General features: G+C 44.1%; 1 protein-coding gene across 1 annotated transcript in view; it reads right to left on the minus strand.

Moving 5' to 3' along the window:
* RRAS2 (RAS related 2) overlaps nucleotides 1-444 on the minus strand; it is a 48,922-nt gene extending 48,478 nt beyond the window's left edge. Inside the window, exon 1 of the mRNA XM_027700852.1 lies at nucleotides 119-444. Within this exon, the coding sequence (XP_027556653.1) occupies nucleotides 119-223 (105 nt within the window). The 5' untranslated portion in view covers nucleotides 224-444. The remainder of the gene's footprint in view (nucleotides 1-118) is intronic.
* Nucleotides 445-18,927: the final 18,483 nt, after the last annotated feature.

The following is an 18,927-nucleotide window of genomic DNA, read 5'->3' on the forward strand; positions in this document are numbered from 1 at the left end:
CGCCCCGCCGCGCCGGCTCCAGCCCCGGCTCCAGCCCCGGCCCCCCCGCGCTGCGCGCCGGGCAGCGCCCAGGCCCCGCCGGGCGGAGCGGTTTCCCTCCGGCGCCGCGGCCCCTCACCTGGATGAACTGGATGGTGAGCGCCGACTTGCCCACGCCGCCGCCGCCCACCACCACCAGCCGGTACTTCTCCTGCCCCGGGCCGTCCCTGCAGCCCGCGGCCATGGGGGAGCCGAGCGCAGCCGATCGCGGCAGCGCCGCCGCCGCCGCGGGGTCCGGCGCCTGCCTCTCTCCCCGCCGCTCTCCTTCTCCTCCTCCTCCTCCTCCTCCTCGGGCTGAGCAGCCGCAGGCCCCGCCGCCCCGAGCAGCGGCAGCAGCAGAGGAGCAGCGGCCGCCCCGCCGAGCGGAGCAGCGGCAGCGCCGAGCGGAGCAGAGCGCACAGCACCGCCCGCCCCCGCAGCCACGGCGCCGCGCCACTAATGGCCGCCGGGGGCGGGGCCCGCCTCATCGCCATGCTAATGAGGGCCGGGGTATGCATGAGGGGGCGGGGACAGCCCGGCGCCGCCGTGCGAAGGGCAGGGGGGGCCGGGCTCATCGCCATGCTAATGAGCTATTGCATATGCATGAGGGGGGCCGGCCCCGCCTCTGTGCTGGCACCGCGCGGGATGTGCCAGCCCCGGGTGTCGCCCCGGCCCCGCTCTCCCGCCCCCAGACACGGCGCTGCGGAGGTAATTAGCGCTGTCCTCCTGGGCTTTGCTCGGGCGCCCGTCTGAGTGCCTCATCAACATTAATGAGCCGCTCTGGGTACCCGTGGGGTGGGGAGGGAGGTCTTAGTGACCCTGCGTGCAGATGCCGAGCCAAGGCACAGGGGGGTTTAAAGCCAAAGCGTCGCTAATGTCGCTTCCCACCAAGAGGGAAAAAAATCATAGAGACTATATTCCTTCACCGCTCTTCATCAGGTTTTCTTGTGACCATGCACACATGAATGGGTTTCCCATTCATTTAGGCCACTCAGATCAAGGCCACCCTCTCCTCCGAGTGTCACCCACCGCTGGGTGTCACAGCCTCATATTCATCCCTTTTAGTACCCGATCAGAGCACTCTGTTTGCAGTGTGTGATAAATTCACCCTGGTCCTTTGCATCTCCACCACCTCGGCTGGGGGCAGGCTGCTGCTTCCAGTGGTAACCTGCCTCTTCGGGTAATAATTACTGCCCAGTGTGTTTCTGGACATCCAAAACAGTAGGCAGATGGCCATAGTACAAAGAAGCAGAACTTTTACTGCTAAACCTACTTTGAGGTAATTCCTCCTTCCCTTCCTCTCCCCTTTCCGTAAAGCTATATCACCATGAAATCATGTATGCATAGTTTTATGTACTTGTATACACACACACACATCCTTTTGCCAACAAAGAAGACAGATAGCAGTTATCATGTTCCCAGATGGCATAACCACATCAACAACTTCTTGAGGCAGACACGCTTCTCCTACCTAGAAAATGAAAAAAAAAAAAAAGACCAAAACAGAAGTAGTGGCCATGCATGAAATCTTTGCTGAAGGGACTTGCCCTGTACAACACTGGAGCTGTGTGGGGAGGCCAGGACAGCAACCCAGGCAGCCTCCTGTTTATTCACCCAAAAAATGCAGACTTTCTGCATTTGACACACATTTTGGCTCGTCGTGGAAGGGAGGGTCCCACAGGCAGGATCCTCCTTCCCACCACAGACCCAGTTGGAGAGCACTGACTGCTTGGCACAGTGACTAACAGAGATCACAGAGAAGTGACAGGTTGTGGAGCTAATTAAGAACTAGCATCATACCATATATACACATGGGGGCAAGTCTATGATGTACCCATAATCTTAATTCCACCATTTCCCAATTTGTCATGCTGATCTTTGCAATGCTTTCACCAGATTTCTCTGCTTAAAACCCAAAAGCTTTAAATGCAAGAACAACATAAGGAATAACATCCTTTAGCACCCATTGTGTCTCACTGGAGGGGAAGAGTGTTCAACACATAGGAAACAAATTGATACTTTGTGAGTTAATAGTGTAATTGTACGAGGAGATCCTTTGTCCCTGGAATTCACAACAGTATTTTGGAAGAGGAATGCCAGCACTCAGTCTCCACTGGCTTTGTATTCTCCTGTAGTGATAAGCTGTTTTTTCACATCCGTTTCCTTATTGCCCTGGCTGATCAGAAATAAGGAACAACTCACACAGGAGAGAATACATAGCCTAATATTTTCCAGTTCGGAAAAAAAGATAAGTGAGAGGGAGATAAAACAGAGGTCTGTAAATTCCTAAGCAGCACAGGGAAGTTGAACAGAGAAAGTCTCAAAATAGGAGAACTCAGGGACACCCAGTGATACTATGAAGAAAGGATTTTAAACAAACAAAAAAAAGATACTGTTTTCCACAGACACAACCAATGGAACTGTGGAAGTCGCTGCCACGAGGAGCTTTGGAAAACGAAACTGCATCTGAGTAACAAAAGGTTAGACAAAGTCACAGAGCATAAAACAGCCACTAAGCACAGCGATCAGGGACACAGTTTTGACTCGGGAAGTTTCTAAAGCACGGGCAGCCCGAAGGCAGGTTGGCTAAACAAACGAGTTTCTTCCCACGTGTCCTGATTCTGATGTTCTCTCGCCTACAAATCAATTACTGGTGGCTGTCAGGATCAGGGACTCGTGTGAGTATTAATCCATCAAGATAAGTCCCGTAATTCTTCATTATGTTCTCCAGTTTAAGAAAAATCAGAAGTACAGACTATGATGAAGTGAAGCTGCTGCTAGTTTATCAAGTATTGGGTGTTTTTTAATAAAAATACAGTTACAATCTCATTTTTGGCTGTTAGTACAGTAACCAGTAAACTCCAGTGCCAGGAATGGCAGTGACATGAAAAGCAGATTTTAAGTGAATTTTAAGAACACTGATCTCTATGTAACCTATTGGAAAAGGATATCTGATTTCTTGGTTTAAAGTTACATAGAAAACCAAACATTCTTATTTTCTCTTATCTATTTTTTTAGGTTTCAGTTTCATTATACATCATTTTAAATAACTATTCTCACTGATGTAGCTACCCAATCTTGTGAATTCTGCAAGAAAATCTTCTTGTTCTTTAAACAACACTGACAGACATGTCAAAGGATTAAAACAATTAACACAATCATCCATTATGTTCAAAAGATTCTATTAAAAAAAATATTACTGTTACTTCCTTGTATTTGTAAATTTTTAAATCGAGTTTCATAAATAGAGTGGGAAAACACAAGGCAGTGATCAGAGAAAAAACAGATGGATCGCAATTAATGAGCAGTGGTGGTTTTTGTAGTTTCATAAGTACGTCCAAAGATCCCAATAAGAATTTTTTTCTCTTTGTTGTATAAACACAGGTAGAGGGAGAAAGTCTCAAGTATAAAGATATGATGGTCTAAAACCTTGGGTGTTCAAACATCTCTGCATAACAGTAATTTCATACCTGGAAATGGTTGGCTTGTATCCCTGTGCTGTCAATGGACAGAAGCTGGGCCCTGCAGAGGAGGGTACCAGGGCAGCCAGAGCAGATCCAGCCCCAGAAGTGCCAGTCTCTACTTCCTGCACCCTCAGCTCTGACAGAGAGTCAGCATCTTGTCTTCCCTCCCTTGCTATGAGCCCTGGTTTCAGGAGACAAGGATTATTCATGTGAGAAAAGACATGGAGATGAGGATGCTACACCCTCCAGGATTCATTTCAGCTAACCTGGGAAAGACTGAGTGGTGAGGCACTTCACTTTGCAGATAAAGACAAGAAACTTGTGACTGATAGGAGGCCGCAAGAGAAGCTGTTTCAAAAGGGGGGTTGTATGGTCCATGCAGGCAGGAAAATAATTTTTGCAGCACCAGTTTTCATATCCCTACAGAGGTAGAAAATGCAGGGTTTCATAATAGAGAGGAAGAACTTGAAATACCAAGACCTGAGATGATGAAGCCATAACCAAAGTTTTGATGAAGCAGCTGGAAAGAAAACAGAGCTTTTAGAACCGTTACATAGAAAGAAGCTGCATCATTTCAGGTCTAGCCTGAATATGCATATTTAAAAAGAGACAAAATCAAGAATGACATCCAGATGGCAAGCTTAAAAGAAAGAGCACCATAGTGCTTTATATAATGACAGGGGAAAAAAAAGACTTCAGGAAGTGCTCGGGGGAAAGATCCAGAACTTTATTTTACATTGGCAGCCTGGCAAAGATGTGGGTTTGGAAGGTTAGAAGACGTGTATGCAGTAAGTGACATATTGAAAGCTAAAAAGCGCTCTGTGAGAACATAAAAGCTTAATTAAAAGAAAACTTGTTCACAGGCTTATCACAGAAAAAAAGTTACAAAAATCTTCAGGACATGAGTCAGCGTGGTACGTAACTTTAACCCTGAGTTATTCCACTAATTTAGGATTATATGTGTACCTATCATTGGCACTTGTTTATTGACCTTGCTCAAACAGGCCTTAAACATCACCCCTCCTACCTACCATGTGGAGAGTGTCACCTAAAGGAGATCCATGTGCTGCAATTCCCACCAAGAACTCCGCTATTGACCACAAGAATATGCAAGGAAAGTGGCTTTCTCAAAGCCATAAGACAAGAAGCCTAGGAGAAAAGTTATAAACAATTTGTTTTTCCTTGGAATAGGAGTGTAAGACCTAATTCAGAAGAAAACAGGCAATAATTTTTCCTGTCAATTAAAAAAATCTGAACTATTTGATGAGCAATGAGCAACCAAAAACTAGGAGAAAAGCTGTTTCTCCTCAGACACACTTATTAGTTTCTATCTGAGTAAAAAGTAAAACTATTTTCAGCCAAGCAGCTACAGCTTTTTATAAATCTTCATCTATTTTTGCATCTACCTATTCCAGTAAAGTAGTCTGTAGTAAACACTTCAAAATATGTCATTTTCTCTGAGGTTTGAAACTGATCTACAAAGGAAAAGTACTGATTATTTTTTTTAGCTGTAATTTGTAAGATGGGCTTGTCAGGGGTTTTTTAATTATTATGATTACTTTAGCAATTCAGATGTGTTTATACCCGGTAATAATTACAGAACAATAAAATCCCTAGAGAAAAGAGTAAAATAAACTGTGTAGGAATAGGATTTTTAGACAAGATTGTTTAAGTTCATGATGTTATATACTTTCCCTAACATTTACATAATTACACTGAGCAATTAACATATGGGCCAATTCATGGGGGGTTTTTTAGAGAATGCACCAGCATCACTTCTTTAGTGAGCAGCTCAGGTTTTGCACACCCTGGCATTCAGGCTATTCTTTACCAAACCAAGCAATCCTATCTTGATTGATTTGATATATATGATTTCATGTCATGTTATGCATTTATCTATTTTTACATATGTATTTATTTATCTATTTATTTCATTATATTCTAGGATAAAAAGGATGCAAGAAATAAACCCAAACTAGTACCTTCTAGACCTTTCCCATAGACCTTAAAAACGTGAAGTCAAGCCCAAAAGAAGACTTTTCCATGAATCACCTCTAAATTACAACTTGAAAGAAGACCCTTACTCTGTTGGAGACTGTACCTTTCCTGGTCTCTTCCAAGATGAAGTCAGTGACTAGGGGTATAAACACTGGCCAGGATACACCACAGAAGCAAGCTCAGGGCAGATGGCATTCCATCCAAGGCAGAGTGGCCATGTCCATGTTGCACCGGGGAGTGTGGTGCCTTCAATCCCTTACACTGCAAACCTCTTTACATGTTGTATAGTCACCACTGACTCATCTTCTTCACAGTGTGGGACCACACGGGAGCATTCCCCAGAGCCTGGTGAGCTCCACACGCGCCCTCAGTCGCTGTTTGTGCTCCTTGCAGAGAGCTGCCCAAGACCACCACAGGGGTCTCCATAGCATCTTCTGAGAGCTGTCTCTGGGCCAGAGGGATAGGGCAAGGCCAGACCTGTCTGGCTAGGGATCTCCCAACATCCTAGGGGAGGTTGTGCTATGGTGCCTGTGCCTTGATGGACAACTGCATCCACCATTTCCCAATGCAAGGGCAGGTTGAGCGCTGTCTCTCAGGAGCAGGCAGCTGCCATGTGGCACCACAACATGCCCCCAGTGAGAGTGCAGAGCCCTGCAGCTCCTGAATTGCTGCAGTGAACCCGTGGGTGGCAAGTTCAGAGTTGAGTGCTGAGGTAACACCTGCAGCTCTCTGTCCCCGTGCTCATCTCAGTGCGCACCCCCAAAGGCAGCATGTGCCACTTGCCTGAAGGCAGTTTGGGGTATTTGTGACCTGTCAGGCTCACACTCGCACCCCAGAGAGCTGCCCCTCTCTCCTGTTGCACTGCAGGAGAGCCCCCTCCAGCCTGATGGTGCTCAGCAGCCAAGTTCGCTGCACCCCATAATGTGGGGGGCTTCAGAGGGGAATGAACCGGCTGTGCTGTGAAAGGCAATCCCACAAACCAGAGCTGGATTTCCTTGGCCAGAAAATGAACTACTTTAACCAATGCACACAACCACTCCATGTACCACAGTACGACTGGAGCCTCTGCCCCCACAAGATTCAGAAACTGGGTTTTTTTTTCCTTCACTGCTAAAAGGTTAAACACCGCTTGTTTCCATTCCCCTCATACAGGATGTAGGAAACTTCTTATTACCCCCTAACACTCATAAGCCTGTTTGCTTTCTTACATTTATGATGTTTCCTCAGCTACAAGAGGCAGCATAATAAAAAGGTGGTTCTTGCGTAGGAAACACCTGGATATCCAAACCAGCCTCTGAATCTCAGCCTTGGGAACAGCCAGATTTTCACACAGCTTTCCTGCTACCCCAAAATGGAGAGAGGCAGTTAGCTTTTATCACCTGTCCCAAGAAACCTCTGCTACTCACCTCATAAAAACCTGAGGGTTTGTGGGCACATCTTAGTAGGCTTCTATTGCTTTTTTGGAGTTGGTAAGATAGTGCAGCCAAGAGACCACATTTCCACTTCTCACCAAAGCTCCCACACCAGTACTGTTCTAGATCCTCCTAAGTGATAGTTAAGCTTGATTAGAGAAAGAAAGAGTAAGAAATTACTTAGGTAGGTTGTACTAAATCATCTGAACCTGACAGCATTTGTTGTAAAGTACATGGTTAGCAGTCTCAGAGGCATTGGTGGTTACCTTCAGCACTTTATAGAAAACAGGTGAGAAGTTCAGGAGTCTGAACAGGATAAATAGGTTAAAAAGGGAGACAGGGAAGAGTAGAAAATTATGTATCAGTCATTCTAATCTCATTTTCTGGGGAAAAAAACTATTTAAACAAATAATTAAACTATTTGTAAATACCTGGAAGAAAACAAGGAGGCAACTGACAACCAATATGTTCTTCTCCAAGAACAAATTGTGTCAAATCAAAATATTTTTCTTCTATATTCCATTAACAGGCACTTGAGTGGGAGGAAGCAGTGTGCATCCTATATCTTGATTTTAGTAAAGCTTCTGATGCTGTCTTTCATGATTGTGTTTGTTCAGCCTGGAAAAGAGAAGGATTTGAAGTGACCTAATTGCAGCCTTCCAGTACCTGAAGGGAGCCTACAAGAAAGCTGGAGCAGGACTTTTTACAAGCGGATGTAGTGACAGGACAAGGGATGATGGCTTCAAACTGAAAGAGAGTAGGTTTAGATTGGATATTTGGAAAAAATTCTTTTCTGCGAGGGTGGTGAGGCACTGAAACAGGTGAAGCTGTGGATGCCCCCATACCTGGCAGTGTTTTAAGGCTGGGTTGGCTGGAGTTCTGAACAACCTGATATTAGCGGAAGGTACACCTGCCATGACAGGGGGTTGGAACTAGATGATCCTTAAGATCCCTTCCCACCTCGGCTATTCTATGATTCCACGGTTCTCTGTGTTTACAATTAGGTTGGTCCCCTGTGTTATGTTAGATGGCAGCGCCAAAGCTGGAGCAGGGCAGTGGCATAACTGGACTTGGTGATTTTCAGTGGTTCATTGAAAAAATTGAGGATAGCATCACACAACTATCCAGAAGATCTGACATGATCTAGTATTATTAAATATTTAGTAATAACCTAGATTATGAAACAAGAAAGCACATGTCCTACATTTTCAGAAGCTGTTTGCTAGGGGAGAAAGCAAGATTTGTAAATAACCACAAGAATTAAAGAAAAGTTCTAAAAAGAGAGAACGCAATTCAGAAACAATATAAATATTGTTCTGTATGTAGACAAGAACTTGTTAGTTATTTGATTGCAGTTAATAGAAAAAAAATGGAAAAAAAATTACTTTCCCTTTCCCTGGTGCTTTCCCTCGCTTCTCGGAATTGTACAACACCTGAGCTTGAACTCCCTCCTTTTACTTATATACTTTCAGAAATATCCTTACTTGCATTTTATTTCTCTTGCTAACTTACAGCGTAATTTTCACGATAAAGGCTCGTATTACCATTTTAGTACGACTCTTCAATATGATGACCTACATTTCCTTTTCTGCATATTTCCTTCTTATGCTGAGATCAAAGCAGAGCTAATGATTGAGGCACGCTGGTCTTACTGAAATTCCTGCCCTCCTTTTGCACTGAGGTGGTGTGAGCTTGTGCTTCATAGCATTTATTTAGCAAACTGCCTACTCTGCTGTTTCCTATAAACTCACTTTTTGTAAGGCCACTCACTTACAGCCTCATTTCTACTTCTCTTTACTCTTTATGACCCATTCCCACGGATTAATGTTCTGATGCGATTTTTCTAGAATTCATTGTCCCAGTATTTCTGTACCTCAGCTGGATGCAGAGAGCTGTCTGGTTAATTCTGAGAACTCTAAATCCACACAGGAGCAAAATGCAGTAGGAATCATTTACTGAAATGCATGACCTTGGAATAGCATAGTTCCATAGCACAGATGGAGTTTACCAGATGTCTGAGACTATGAAATTATGAGATTTAAAAGAGTCAGTACTTAGGAATTGTTTTAAAAAACTGAGATTACTGCAAAGGATAGAGATACTGGAAGTATATTTAAACAAGCACATTTATACGTGGATCCATTACTTTGGTTCCCAGACTAGTTTGCTCACCCTGCCTCTACAGTGTGTGCTTACCTGTCCAATGCAGGTACATTCTGAGGACATTGGAAGGTTTTCTCTTCATTGATATGAAATGTGGGGTTCTTCCTTGAGCCATCAGAATTGGTCTGGTGGTGATAAACCCTCTGCTGTTAGTTGTCCAATGTTTGGTTCTTCAAGATGTCATGTTCTGATCTCCTGGTGGTGACTGAAATGACTGAAAATCCACAAAATGTGGAATCACCATTTGGACAGAAGAGCTGTTCTTCAAAACAGTCACATCATCTTTTAAATTTCCCGTGCTAAAAATAGGGCAGTAAGGATTCTTCACCGAGTAATGTCTTAAAAGAGTGCTGTTGTTAGCAATGGGTTTTGTCCTGTCTGTAGAGTTTCACAGATACATAAACATTATTCTTTCTCAGTCTAAAAGCTGCCTGGGGACATGAATTCTTTTAAGGAGACACTTTTCCCGTCCCCATTCTCTTTTTCATGCATTCTATCACCAAAGTGCCACATTTCTTTGTACCTTCAAGATGCCCCAACAATTGAAGCTTCTCTCACCATTTAGGTCAGCTCAGGTACTGACTATGGTTGACTATGGAACATAACAGGGCATCTCCACTGCTAGGGAATAAAGGACAGGTTAGTCTGTCTGCGTTTTCAAATGTCACAGTTTGCTGAAATCACTGCTATTGCTTAGGGAAACTGTTTTCTCAGCTTACAACACTGTCATTTCTTCACATAAAGGTTAGTTGTGGGTGAACGGCAAAAGGTTCAGAGGTTATTTTCTTTGGATATGAGAATTGACATCCTGATGTAAAAAACCTGTAAAATGTATCTTTTTTTTCTTCTGTCTACCATTTCTGCCATTTTTTCTTCCCATTCCTTGCTGGCAAACTCTCTGTCTACTGATTTCCTCTGACGGTGTTTTTCTAAGGTTCCTCCACCAAGTCCTGCAGTGTAGCGGTCTCATCACGCCCCCTGTACATCTCAACATATGATGAACAATGAAATCAATTCCCTTTCCGTGCTCTTCCCACCATCAACAGGCCAAGGAGCCCCTTCTCAGGATAGGAGGCATTGTGAGGTACTGCTGAATGCCAGCTTAAAGACCTACAAGAGTGCTTCTCCAAAACTCAACAGATATACAATGCACAAACAAAATTGCTGCCTTCTGGCTTGCCCCAATTTAGGTATGGGGAAATAGGAATGGAAGAAGAATTGCTGGAGGAGAGAAAATAGCCTGTTTCAGAGGCTCAGCAACTTTTCTTCCTCTCCTTTTCTTCCTACCCCAATCTACATACCTAAAGGAAACCATATACATATACCATATAGATATAGTAAAGTGCCCTATATTCAGAATATCTTCTGTCTGTTTCAGAGGCACTTGAGGTTTTGGTTCAAAGGTGATGCTAGCAGACTTTGCCAAATCCATCACATTTTGACCTGTGAGGCCTACTACCAAGTAGAAGTAAAGCACTTATTCAAATATTTGAAATTAGGTTGTACTGAGAGGTCAGCTGAGGAATTAACATTTAATTTTCATATTTGTACAAGTTGTTTTTTACCACCTATTTAAAGAACCAGTATTAGTGGATCACACCAATGGATTCTGCACCAACATGTTGTAAGACCCAGTTTCTGTCACATGGAAATTACCATCTAAACAGACAGAAGAAATATTATTATCCCATTTGCAGACAGGGCATTCAAGCACAAACATGCTAAGGAATATGCCTGAGGATACCCAGAAAGACTACATCAGTCAAGTGAGCCATATTGGGGTATAAACAACACAAGCCCTTCATTTATTGCTTCTCCAGACACTCTGTATCTTCCTTTAAATCAGCCTATTAATTCACCACCAGGAACACCACAGGTGAAGAAGTTGTTGAAATAGATTTTCTTTTTGTTGTCTTTTTTTATGTATATGAGAACAAAGGACTGAAGTCAATATGAATCAATAACATCAATATATCTGTTGTAGGAAGTAATTACCTTTAAACATATATTTTAAAATAAATTATATTATGCTTGTTTATGCTCTTATGTCACTGAAAATCAGAATCTATCTGAAATATGAAAATGTATCTAACGATTGAAGAATGGGGAAATTCAGGTAAAAGCAAACAGGCCAGCTTGATAACAAGTGCATGGTAAACAGACATTTCACTGAGAAGGAGACTTTTCAGATATTTCCATGACATGTTGTTGCCACTTGAAATGTGGTGCCTTCTGGTGCTGTCTCAGAATATCTGGCAGAACATGTTGCATGTAATCAGATACTATTTGTTCAATGTATAATTTTTTTAAATTCTGTCTTCTCTGATAAGCATCGTGCAAGACAAATGTTCTACTTGCCAAATAATTTTCTTCAGAAAAATTGAACAAACACATCTTTAGGATTTTCTGTTGCTAGCAACTCTGACTCCCATCTTTAGAAGTCCTTAATGCCATAAAGCAAAATCTTTAAGATGCTTTGGCTCACTGTCAAATCTTCTATTAAAGGAAAAGTTACTTAAAAGATATTTAAAAATAGTAGTAGTCACACAAAATAATAATGCAAAAAACTATCATAATAATTAATCTTACCATTAAATCTAACTTTATCTTTCTATTACATAGAATAAACACTCAATGTGAGCCCACTGAAATGTGGGCATTCACCACTCACCGAACTCAATCCTGTGCTTAAAACAGCACTTGCCTCTACTACTTCATAGTAAATGAATGCTAATGAGTAAGATTCCAGCTAACTCTTACCCAACTAAATAATTTCTTGGCTCCCCAGGTAGAACTTACGCGTGGACGTTTTCCAAAAGCACTGTCAAGGCTAAGGCCTGATTTTAAACAGCAACAGTTTAAAAATCACAGGACAAAAAGAAAAGTGGTGAAAACGAAAATCAGCAGAGACAGTGTTAAATAACACCTTCAGTCTTGACAAGAGCATTGGGAAGAGATCCGACCCCGAGGTTAGCACATCTTCCCCGGCTACAGCAGAGCTTGAGCAGGAAACCAGTCACTTTTTCTCACATTATCACGTCGATGGGAACCATGCAAGGAAGCACAGAAAGTGACCTGCAGTTTTCCTGGGTCTGGCATCAGGTCTAGTGTGTTAGATTTGTGCTTCTTCAAAACACCTTATAAGATGCAAGAAAATATTTGCCCACTTGGCTCCCTGCAAATGAAAACATTTAAGTTCTCGCCTGAGCACTGCCTGCTAACAAGGAATGCAGTGAAACAGGAATGGATCAGGAGATTAAATTCAACCGTGCTGAGATCCCTAGAGGTGCAGCATGCACTGCTGTACCATTTTGGATAACGTGCATTTTGTTTCCCTGGACCAAAAATCCGTGCTGAGGTTTGAACCTACGCTTTCCTGCAAGTTGTTTTTCCACCTGCCGCATTGCACCCCAGCCATCCTCTCCAGCACAAGACCTTTTGCACAAGCTTTTTGCTTCTGAGCATGTTTCTGCTTGACTCATTCCTTGTCCTGTTCCAGGTGACACCGCGGACCTGCTGCCCAGGCCTCCTCCTAGTGCTGAGCTGGGCTGTGGGCAGAGGCAGAACAGGAAGCCTCACGTGGAGGCCATGGCAGCTGCTCAGGACACCCAGAGTGAACTGGCTCTGAACAGCCTTTGCTTGGGAAAGAATATAAAGGCATTGAGTTTCTCAAAGTCTTTGTGGCCTTTGTCAGTGGAAGGCTCTTGGCCAAGGAGATGAGTTTGAACCACTGGGTGAATTAGCAGTGAGATGCAGAGTTTCAAAATTAAATGTGCTGGCACTACGGCTGCCCTGCGTGGTGGCTGCCTCTTGGAGCCTTGTGACCTCTGAGTCCCACCAGCCAGCAGCCAAGCAGGCTGTGGTGGACAAATCCAACGCAGGCAAAGTCATGGTTAAAGATCCTGCAGGCACACTCCAAACCTTCTCAGTTTGGATCGCAGGAGTCAGAGGTGTTACTGAAGCATCCAAGACACCGCTTTCCAGAGGTTCCCTATCTGACAATCTGATTCTGCCATCCAGGGCCTATCCCAGAACGGCTTCATCTACATAACTTGCAAGGACTGCAGTGGTCAGTGCAGACTCGTGCACTGCCTCAGCAGACCCACTAGCACACATTTACAGACATCCTGGCAGGCTGCAGCAGGAGGCCTCATGATATGTATTTGCCCCTCCTCCAGCATCAGGTTCAAAGGGGATGCTGAAACCTTCTTTCCAAGCAGGATCATTCACAGCATGATGAGGAGACTCTCTGCTGTTGGGTGGTGAAGCCATACCCACACAACAGCAGGGAACAGGGCTAGTTTAACCACATGCTATGAAACGCTATGAGTAAATGGAATGTGCTTTTTTTTGTTGACTACAATATGGCAGGTCCTGATTGACAGACTAGACACAAATGTGCAAACTGCACAGGCTGCACAAATCAGTGCAGCCCTGATGGCTGCTGTGTCCTACACAGCTTCTGTGAGGAACTGGCTGAGTCTTTCCATCTGGCCCAGAGCAAGAACTATTTCTTCAGTGGCTTTATGCTCATCTCCTGCAGTCTGTGGATAACTGGAGAAGCCAGATGCCCCCTGTGTCTGATCATGCCTTCATTAATGGGGTCAACTGACCAGGGTAAGGTGGAGTCCAATGACTTTTCTATCCCATTCTGTTTTCTAGAGGAAGAGTTTAGGTATGCCTGCTTTACCCTCACTCCCCCGGGACCCCAATCCCTGCTTCTTCTGAGCAAGCATAGTTTCTCTGGCTGTGTCTGTCCGGGCCCTCCACATCTTTTCTGACCTTTTGAGCATTCTGGAATGCGTCTGTGACTGCTGCCTCCACAACCCTCAGGAAACATCACAGGCTGAGGGCTACGTGTTTTGCTAGAGAAAAATGCGGCTGACAAGTGGCTGTGCCATGCAGTTCAGGAAAGGGGGGAGGGTGAGGAGAGACTTGCTTACTGTCTGCTTCCTGGGAGGCAGTGGAGAAAGTGGCAGAAGGAATAAGTCTGTGTAAGCAGCTCATATGGATGGGGGAGTAAGACTTGATGAAGGCTAGAAAGGCAAGGGGAGGAACCAGCTGGTTGGATCATGTAGGACAAAAAAAGCACCCTTCACCAAGGAAATCTTTTTTCCTTCCTGTCCACAGTGACAGAAGATCTTCTGTCCTGTCCCATTTTCTCCCTTTTTTATACCTAGAGGAGCTGGCCATTTCCCCTTTTACCAAGGCTTTTGGCCAACCCCTTTATTCAGTGGCCGTGCCTTCCAAACTTTGTGAAAGGCCACCTGCACCCTAGATGTTATTAAGCCCTTCCTTTCGTGGAGAGACTCCCGCATGATCACCATGTGGTATGGAACCTGCTGCCATTTTGTGTCCTTCAGCCCACACCTAAAGAGGACTCTGAAGAGAGGAAGACACAGCAGACATTACTCTTCATTGTGCTCTATTAACAGGCCTGCTTGACACTTCTTGGGAGCACAGCCAGTGGATCCAGAAACTCTCCTGGCAGAAAATGCAACTTGTACCCCACTTACTCAGGATGGAATGAATAGTTCTGGTACAGGGGTTCGCTGTACAGGCTGGGGCTTGGAGTGGGCTGAAGAGGTTTCCTGGATTATTCTTCTCTGGAGCACTCTGTGGGGATCCAAAGGATAACTTCTCCTTGTGACTCTCCTGCATGGGCTGTCCAGAGCACAGACATCTAAGGGAGTGTCTAATTTAGCAGTGTACTCTCCCTGGAAGATGTGTTCAAGGTGTCTGTACCATTTCTGAGGATGTGGAACAGCTACTGTGTCACCACCCTGCATGGTTCTTTCCTCAGGTCTTCAAGGACATGGACATCTAGAACTTGTTCTCATTACCAACTGGCAACCTCCTGATAGTACTGCAGTGCAATTTCCTTCAAGCTCTAGGTCTGTGCTGGCTTCCCTGGAAGAAGAAAAGGATTGATGTTACGAAACAACAGCAGCAGAAGTTACAGCAAGCAAAGCAGGGAAAAGATTAAGCAGGGGTACTATTACAGAAGATGAAGCAGCGAGTTTCAGAGGTTCAGGGCCTGAGAGTCAGTTGGAAACAGGAGGGGCCTGGTATGTCTTGGGCTTTGGTGCATCCTGAAAAGGACCTCAGAGTGTCACAGAAACTCCTAGAGAACTTCAGTCCATTCTAGAGACTTTTTTGACTGTGTGGCCCAGGTGCTGCTTTGAACATTTTAGGAGTGGGCACACAGTAAGATCCACCTGAAAGTGGTTTGGTTTCCTCTAGAAATGCCCAAGTCTGCATGCACCAACCCTGCCCTGTGGTCCACACCAACAGGCAGTATATGGGGACAACTTGGGGCACCACTCCAGGGCCACATCCTCACCCAAGGCATCCTGCATCTGTACCTGCAGCTGAGGGCCAGCATTGCACAAAGCACACACAGAGCTGCTCCTGGTGTGAGGGAATTACAGACCAAGGACAAGACAGTGGTACAGCCCTGAGATCCAACTGAACAGCAGAGTCCTTATCACAGTTTGGCACCGGATCAGATCACAAGCACAGTCAAACCAAGTATTGCCAGGAGTGTTATCTGTCCCCAAAGGGACTGGGAGCAGGAGAGCCCGTGGCTGCAGCTGCAGCCCTGTCTGGCTGCTGTCAGGGAGCCTCCTACACAGCAGCACAGTGCCCAAGGCAGGAGGAAGCAAACCCAGCTTGTTCCTCAAGAGGGACATAGAAATCACATCACCAGAAGTCATTCAATGACACAGACAAAAGGTATGGGCTGTTCTTTTTGTTTAGATTTACCTGATGCTAGTGAAATGATAGACATTCTCATTAGTACTGGCATTAATATTTTTCACACTTAGGCTCAAAGTGATTAAAAGGGTTTGTCTTCCAAGTACTTTCATTAAGCCATGCCTTCAGGTTTGCTGAAAATGCTTCTCACTCTGTTGAAAACAAGATTTCACACTGCGTTTGACCAAACTTCTTTGCAATTCTCGCTCTCAGAAAAGTAAAGTCATTTCTCATTTCATTGTAGGAAGTAATAAAAACAAACCTGTCATTCATGTATGCCCTACAGGCTTTTCAACTCTTCTTTTGGCACTTGCCTTAGTATTGGAGAACCTTTATACATAATTGGGCAATGAAGTGTTAATGCTTTCCGGCGTGGAGAGTAAAGGATAGGCTTTTTTTTCCAGAAAGAAACAGAACAATGTCTAATGTTGACAAAACTTCAGTTTTGTTTTTGACCTTTTAGTGTGGTGCTGGATCTGAGCATGCATTCATCCTCCCCACTTCTTTCTTTCATGTCAGTCTGTATTTAACAACAAGAGGCATAGTGCAAAGACCACCTTTTCTCACCATGTGGGAATGGGTTGGACACAGTTATAGATCCACAAGCAGCATGATTATATTATTTTTGTGTTTCAATATATATAAAAGCTGCCCTAGGGATAACAGGCAGGTCTAAGTAATGTACACATAACATATGGGCTCCTGCTGTGTATTTTTGACACCCCTTAATAGTGAGAATTAAGATCTATGACTCTCATCTCTCAGCTGATAACATCAACACAGGCTGCAGTGACTGCACAGAGCCTTCCTGAAATCAAATTGGTCTCTGAGCAAATACAGCAGGTCATGTGGGAACTGCTAAATAAGAATAGTTTAGAACTGCAACAAATATAGAAACAAGCCCCATTTACTGCACCAGGTGAAGCTTTACCTGACAGTTGTGTCTGACTCAGTTCTGTAATATAGGGTCATACTTTTACTGGGGATATAGACAGGAATTACCAAGAGCAGCTCATAGCTGTGCAAAGAGGTAATCTCCGGTGGAAAAAACACCAACCGCCACCGAATAATTAATCTTGCATTCCACTTGAGATCTCTCCCACACAAATGGGGGAAGGTGTGTCATGATTCAGATCACTGCCAAAATAGCACAACGTGGCATTTCGTAGTTTAATTGTCTCAACAGATCATTCATTTTTTCTGTAAGACCGAGTTTGATTTGAACTCTCATCCTTAAAATACCAGGGTGAACTTCATTGAATGCAGTTTACTTTTTCTGAGTAACTAACAAGACCCCTGCACATTCTCCAGGCAGCTATGCCAACACCACACATTGCCAGTCACAGCCATGTCCTCCCATGTCCTTCAGCATGTATTCACCATAGGACAGCCACAGTCTGTAGCGAGTAGTAAGAAAACTGCTAGCAAGACCCCTTAAAAGGCTGGACTTTGAGGGAGAAAGTCCAGGACAAATAGGATTATCCCACCACTGGGAATTTGAATCAGATGAACCTTTTCCCTTTTTACTTATCAGCCATAAGGATGTTCTTATGCCCTCAGAGTCTCATAAGTACTACACACAGCATTGAGAAGAAGCCCTTGTGTGCCTGCTACACACCTTACTCACATATATAACTTAGATATAGATACTTATACGCACTTAGTTAACCCTCATGAGGCCGTATCTGCAGGACTGTGTCCGGTCCTGGGCTCCTCAGTACAAGAGAAACATGGAGCTTCTGGAGCGGGTCCAGCACAGGGCAGCCAAAATGATTCAGGAACTGGAGCATCTCTCTTATGAGGAAAGGCTGAGAGAGCTGGGCCTGTTCACCCTTGAGAAGAGACAACTGAGATGGGATTTCATCAATATTATAAGTATCTGAAGGGAGGGTGCCAGGAGGATGGAGCCAGGCTCTGCTCAGTGATGCTGAGCAATAAGACAAGAGGCAAAGGGGAGAAACTGATGCATGGGAAGTTCCACCAGAACATAAGGAAGAACTTCTTCACTGTGTGAGTGACTGCACACTGGAACAGGTTGCCCAGAGAGGTTGTGGAGTCTCCCTCAATGGAAATATTCAAGAACTCTCAGGACACAGTCCTGTGTAATGTGCTCTGAGATGACCCTGTTTGACCAGGGAGGTTGGACCAGATGACCCACTGTGGTCCCTTCCAACCTGACCTGCTCTGTGATTCTGTGAACTTAGTAATTTCTTCAGTAAATGGCATTTTTTCCTCCTAGAAATGTCAGATGTGGCTTCTTGTGTTAGTAGTTTCAGTTCAGCACTTACATATTAGCGATGTAGTATTTTAAAATAGTTTTTAGTAAGTTCATAAAGCCTTTGTAAAATCTCAAGGTATTCAGCATGTCCTTGCCTTTTACACGTCAGTTTGGCTTTCTCAGAAGTAAAAATGATGACAATTAATCCCTAGTTAGACAATTAAAACACTGGATACACATGGAAGGCACTGAAATGCTTTTTACAGAAATACATGAGTCACACAGGAGTGTGACTACCAGCAAGTTCTTGGGTTTTCTAATAATTCAATTACCACATTAAAAGAAAAATACACAGCAATACAAAGTCAACTGTAGAAACAAATCAGAGTAATGGGCTACAGTTTTCCAGATTTTTCCATACTGAATTATAAACATGTAATTCTACCACTTACTGATCCACTACACTGAGATTAAGATGAATTTGATTTGATCTCAATACTGGGTTACTGAGCTCAAAGTAACCATGGCAAGCACAATGAACAGGGAAATTGGAAACCACAGCAAGGTAAGCAAAGTACTCAGCAATTCACCCCAAGAGTGCCATCTTATCTACGCCTTGTTAAGGGATTAATGCAACACTGGTTGAAATTGGTGAGGTTTTTACTGCAGAGTTAATAAGAATTGTGAGCTATCAAATATGACAGAAAAAAGGGCTCCTGCAGCCACTAAAGAGGATGAAAGAAGAAACAGGAAATAAATCTATTTTTTAAGTGTCCTAGTGTTTATCTGAAAGGAATCTGTAAGTTCACATGCAGCACATTATTTCTTTGTAACTGATAAACAGAGGCAATTCCCTTTCACCTTTACAAGGAGACAGCCTTGCACTGCACTGCAGGAG

Source organism: Neopelma chrysocephalum, unplaced genomic scaffold, assembly GCF_003984885.1.
Source record: "Neopelma chrysocephalum unplaced genomic scaffold, ASM398488v2 Primary Assembly neopelma1_24, whole genome shotgun sequence".
NCBI lineage: Eukaryota > Metazoa > Chordata > Aves > Passeriformes > Pipridae > Neopelma > Neopelma chrysocephalum.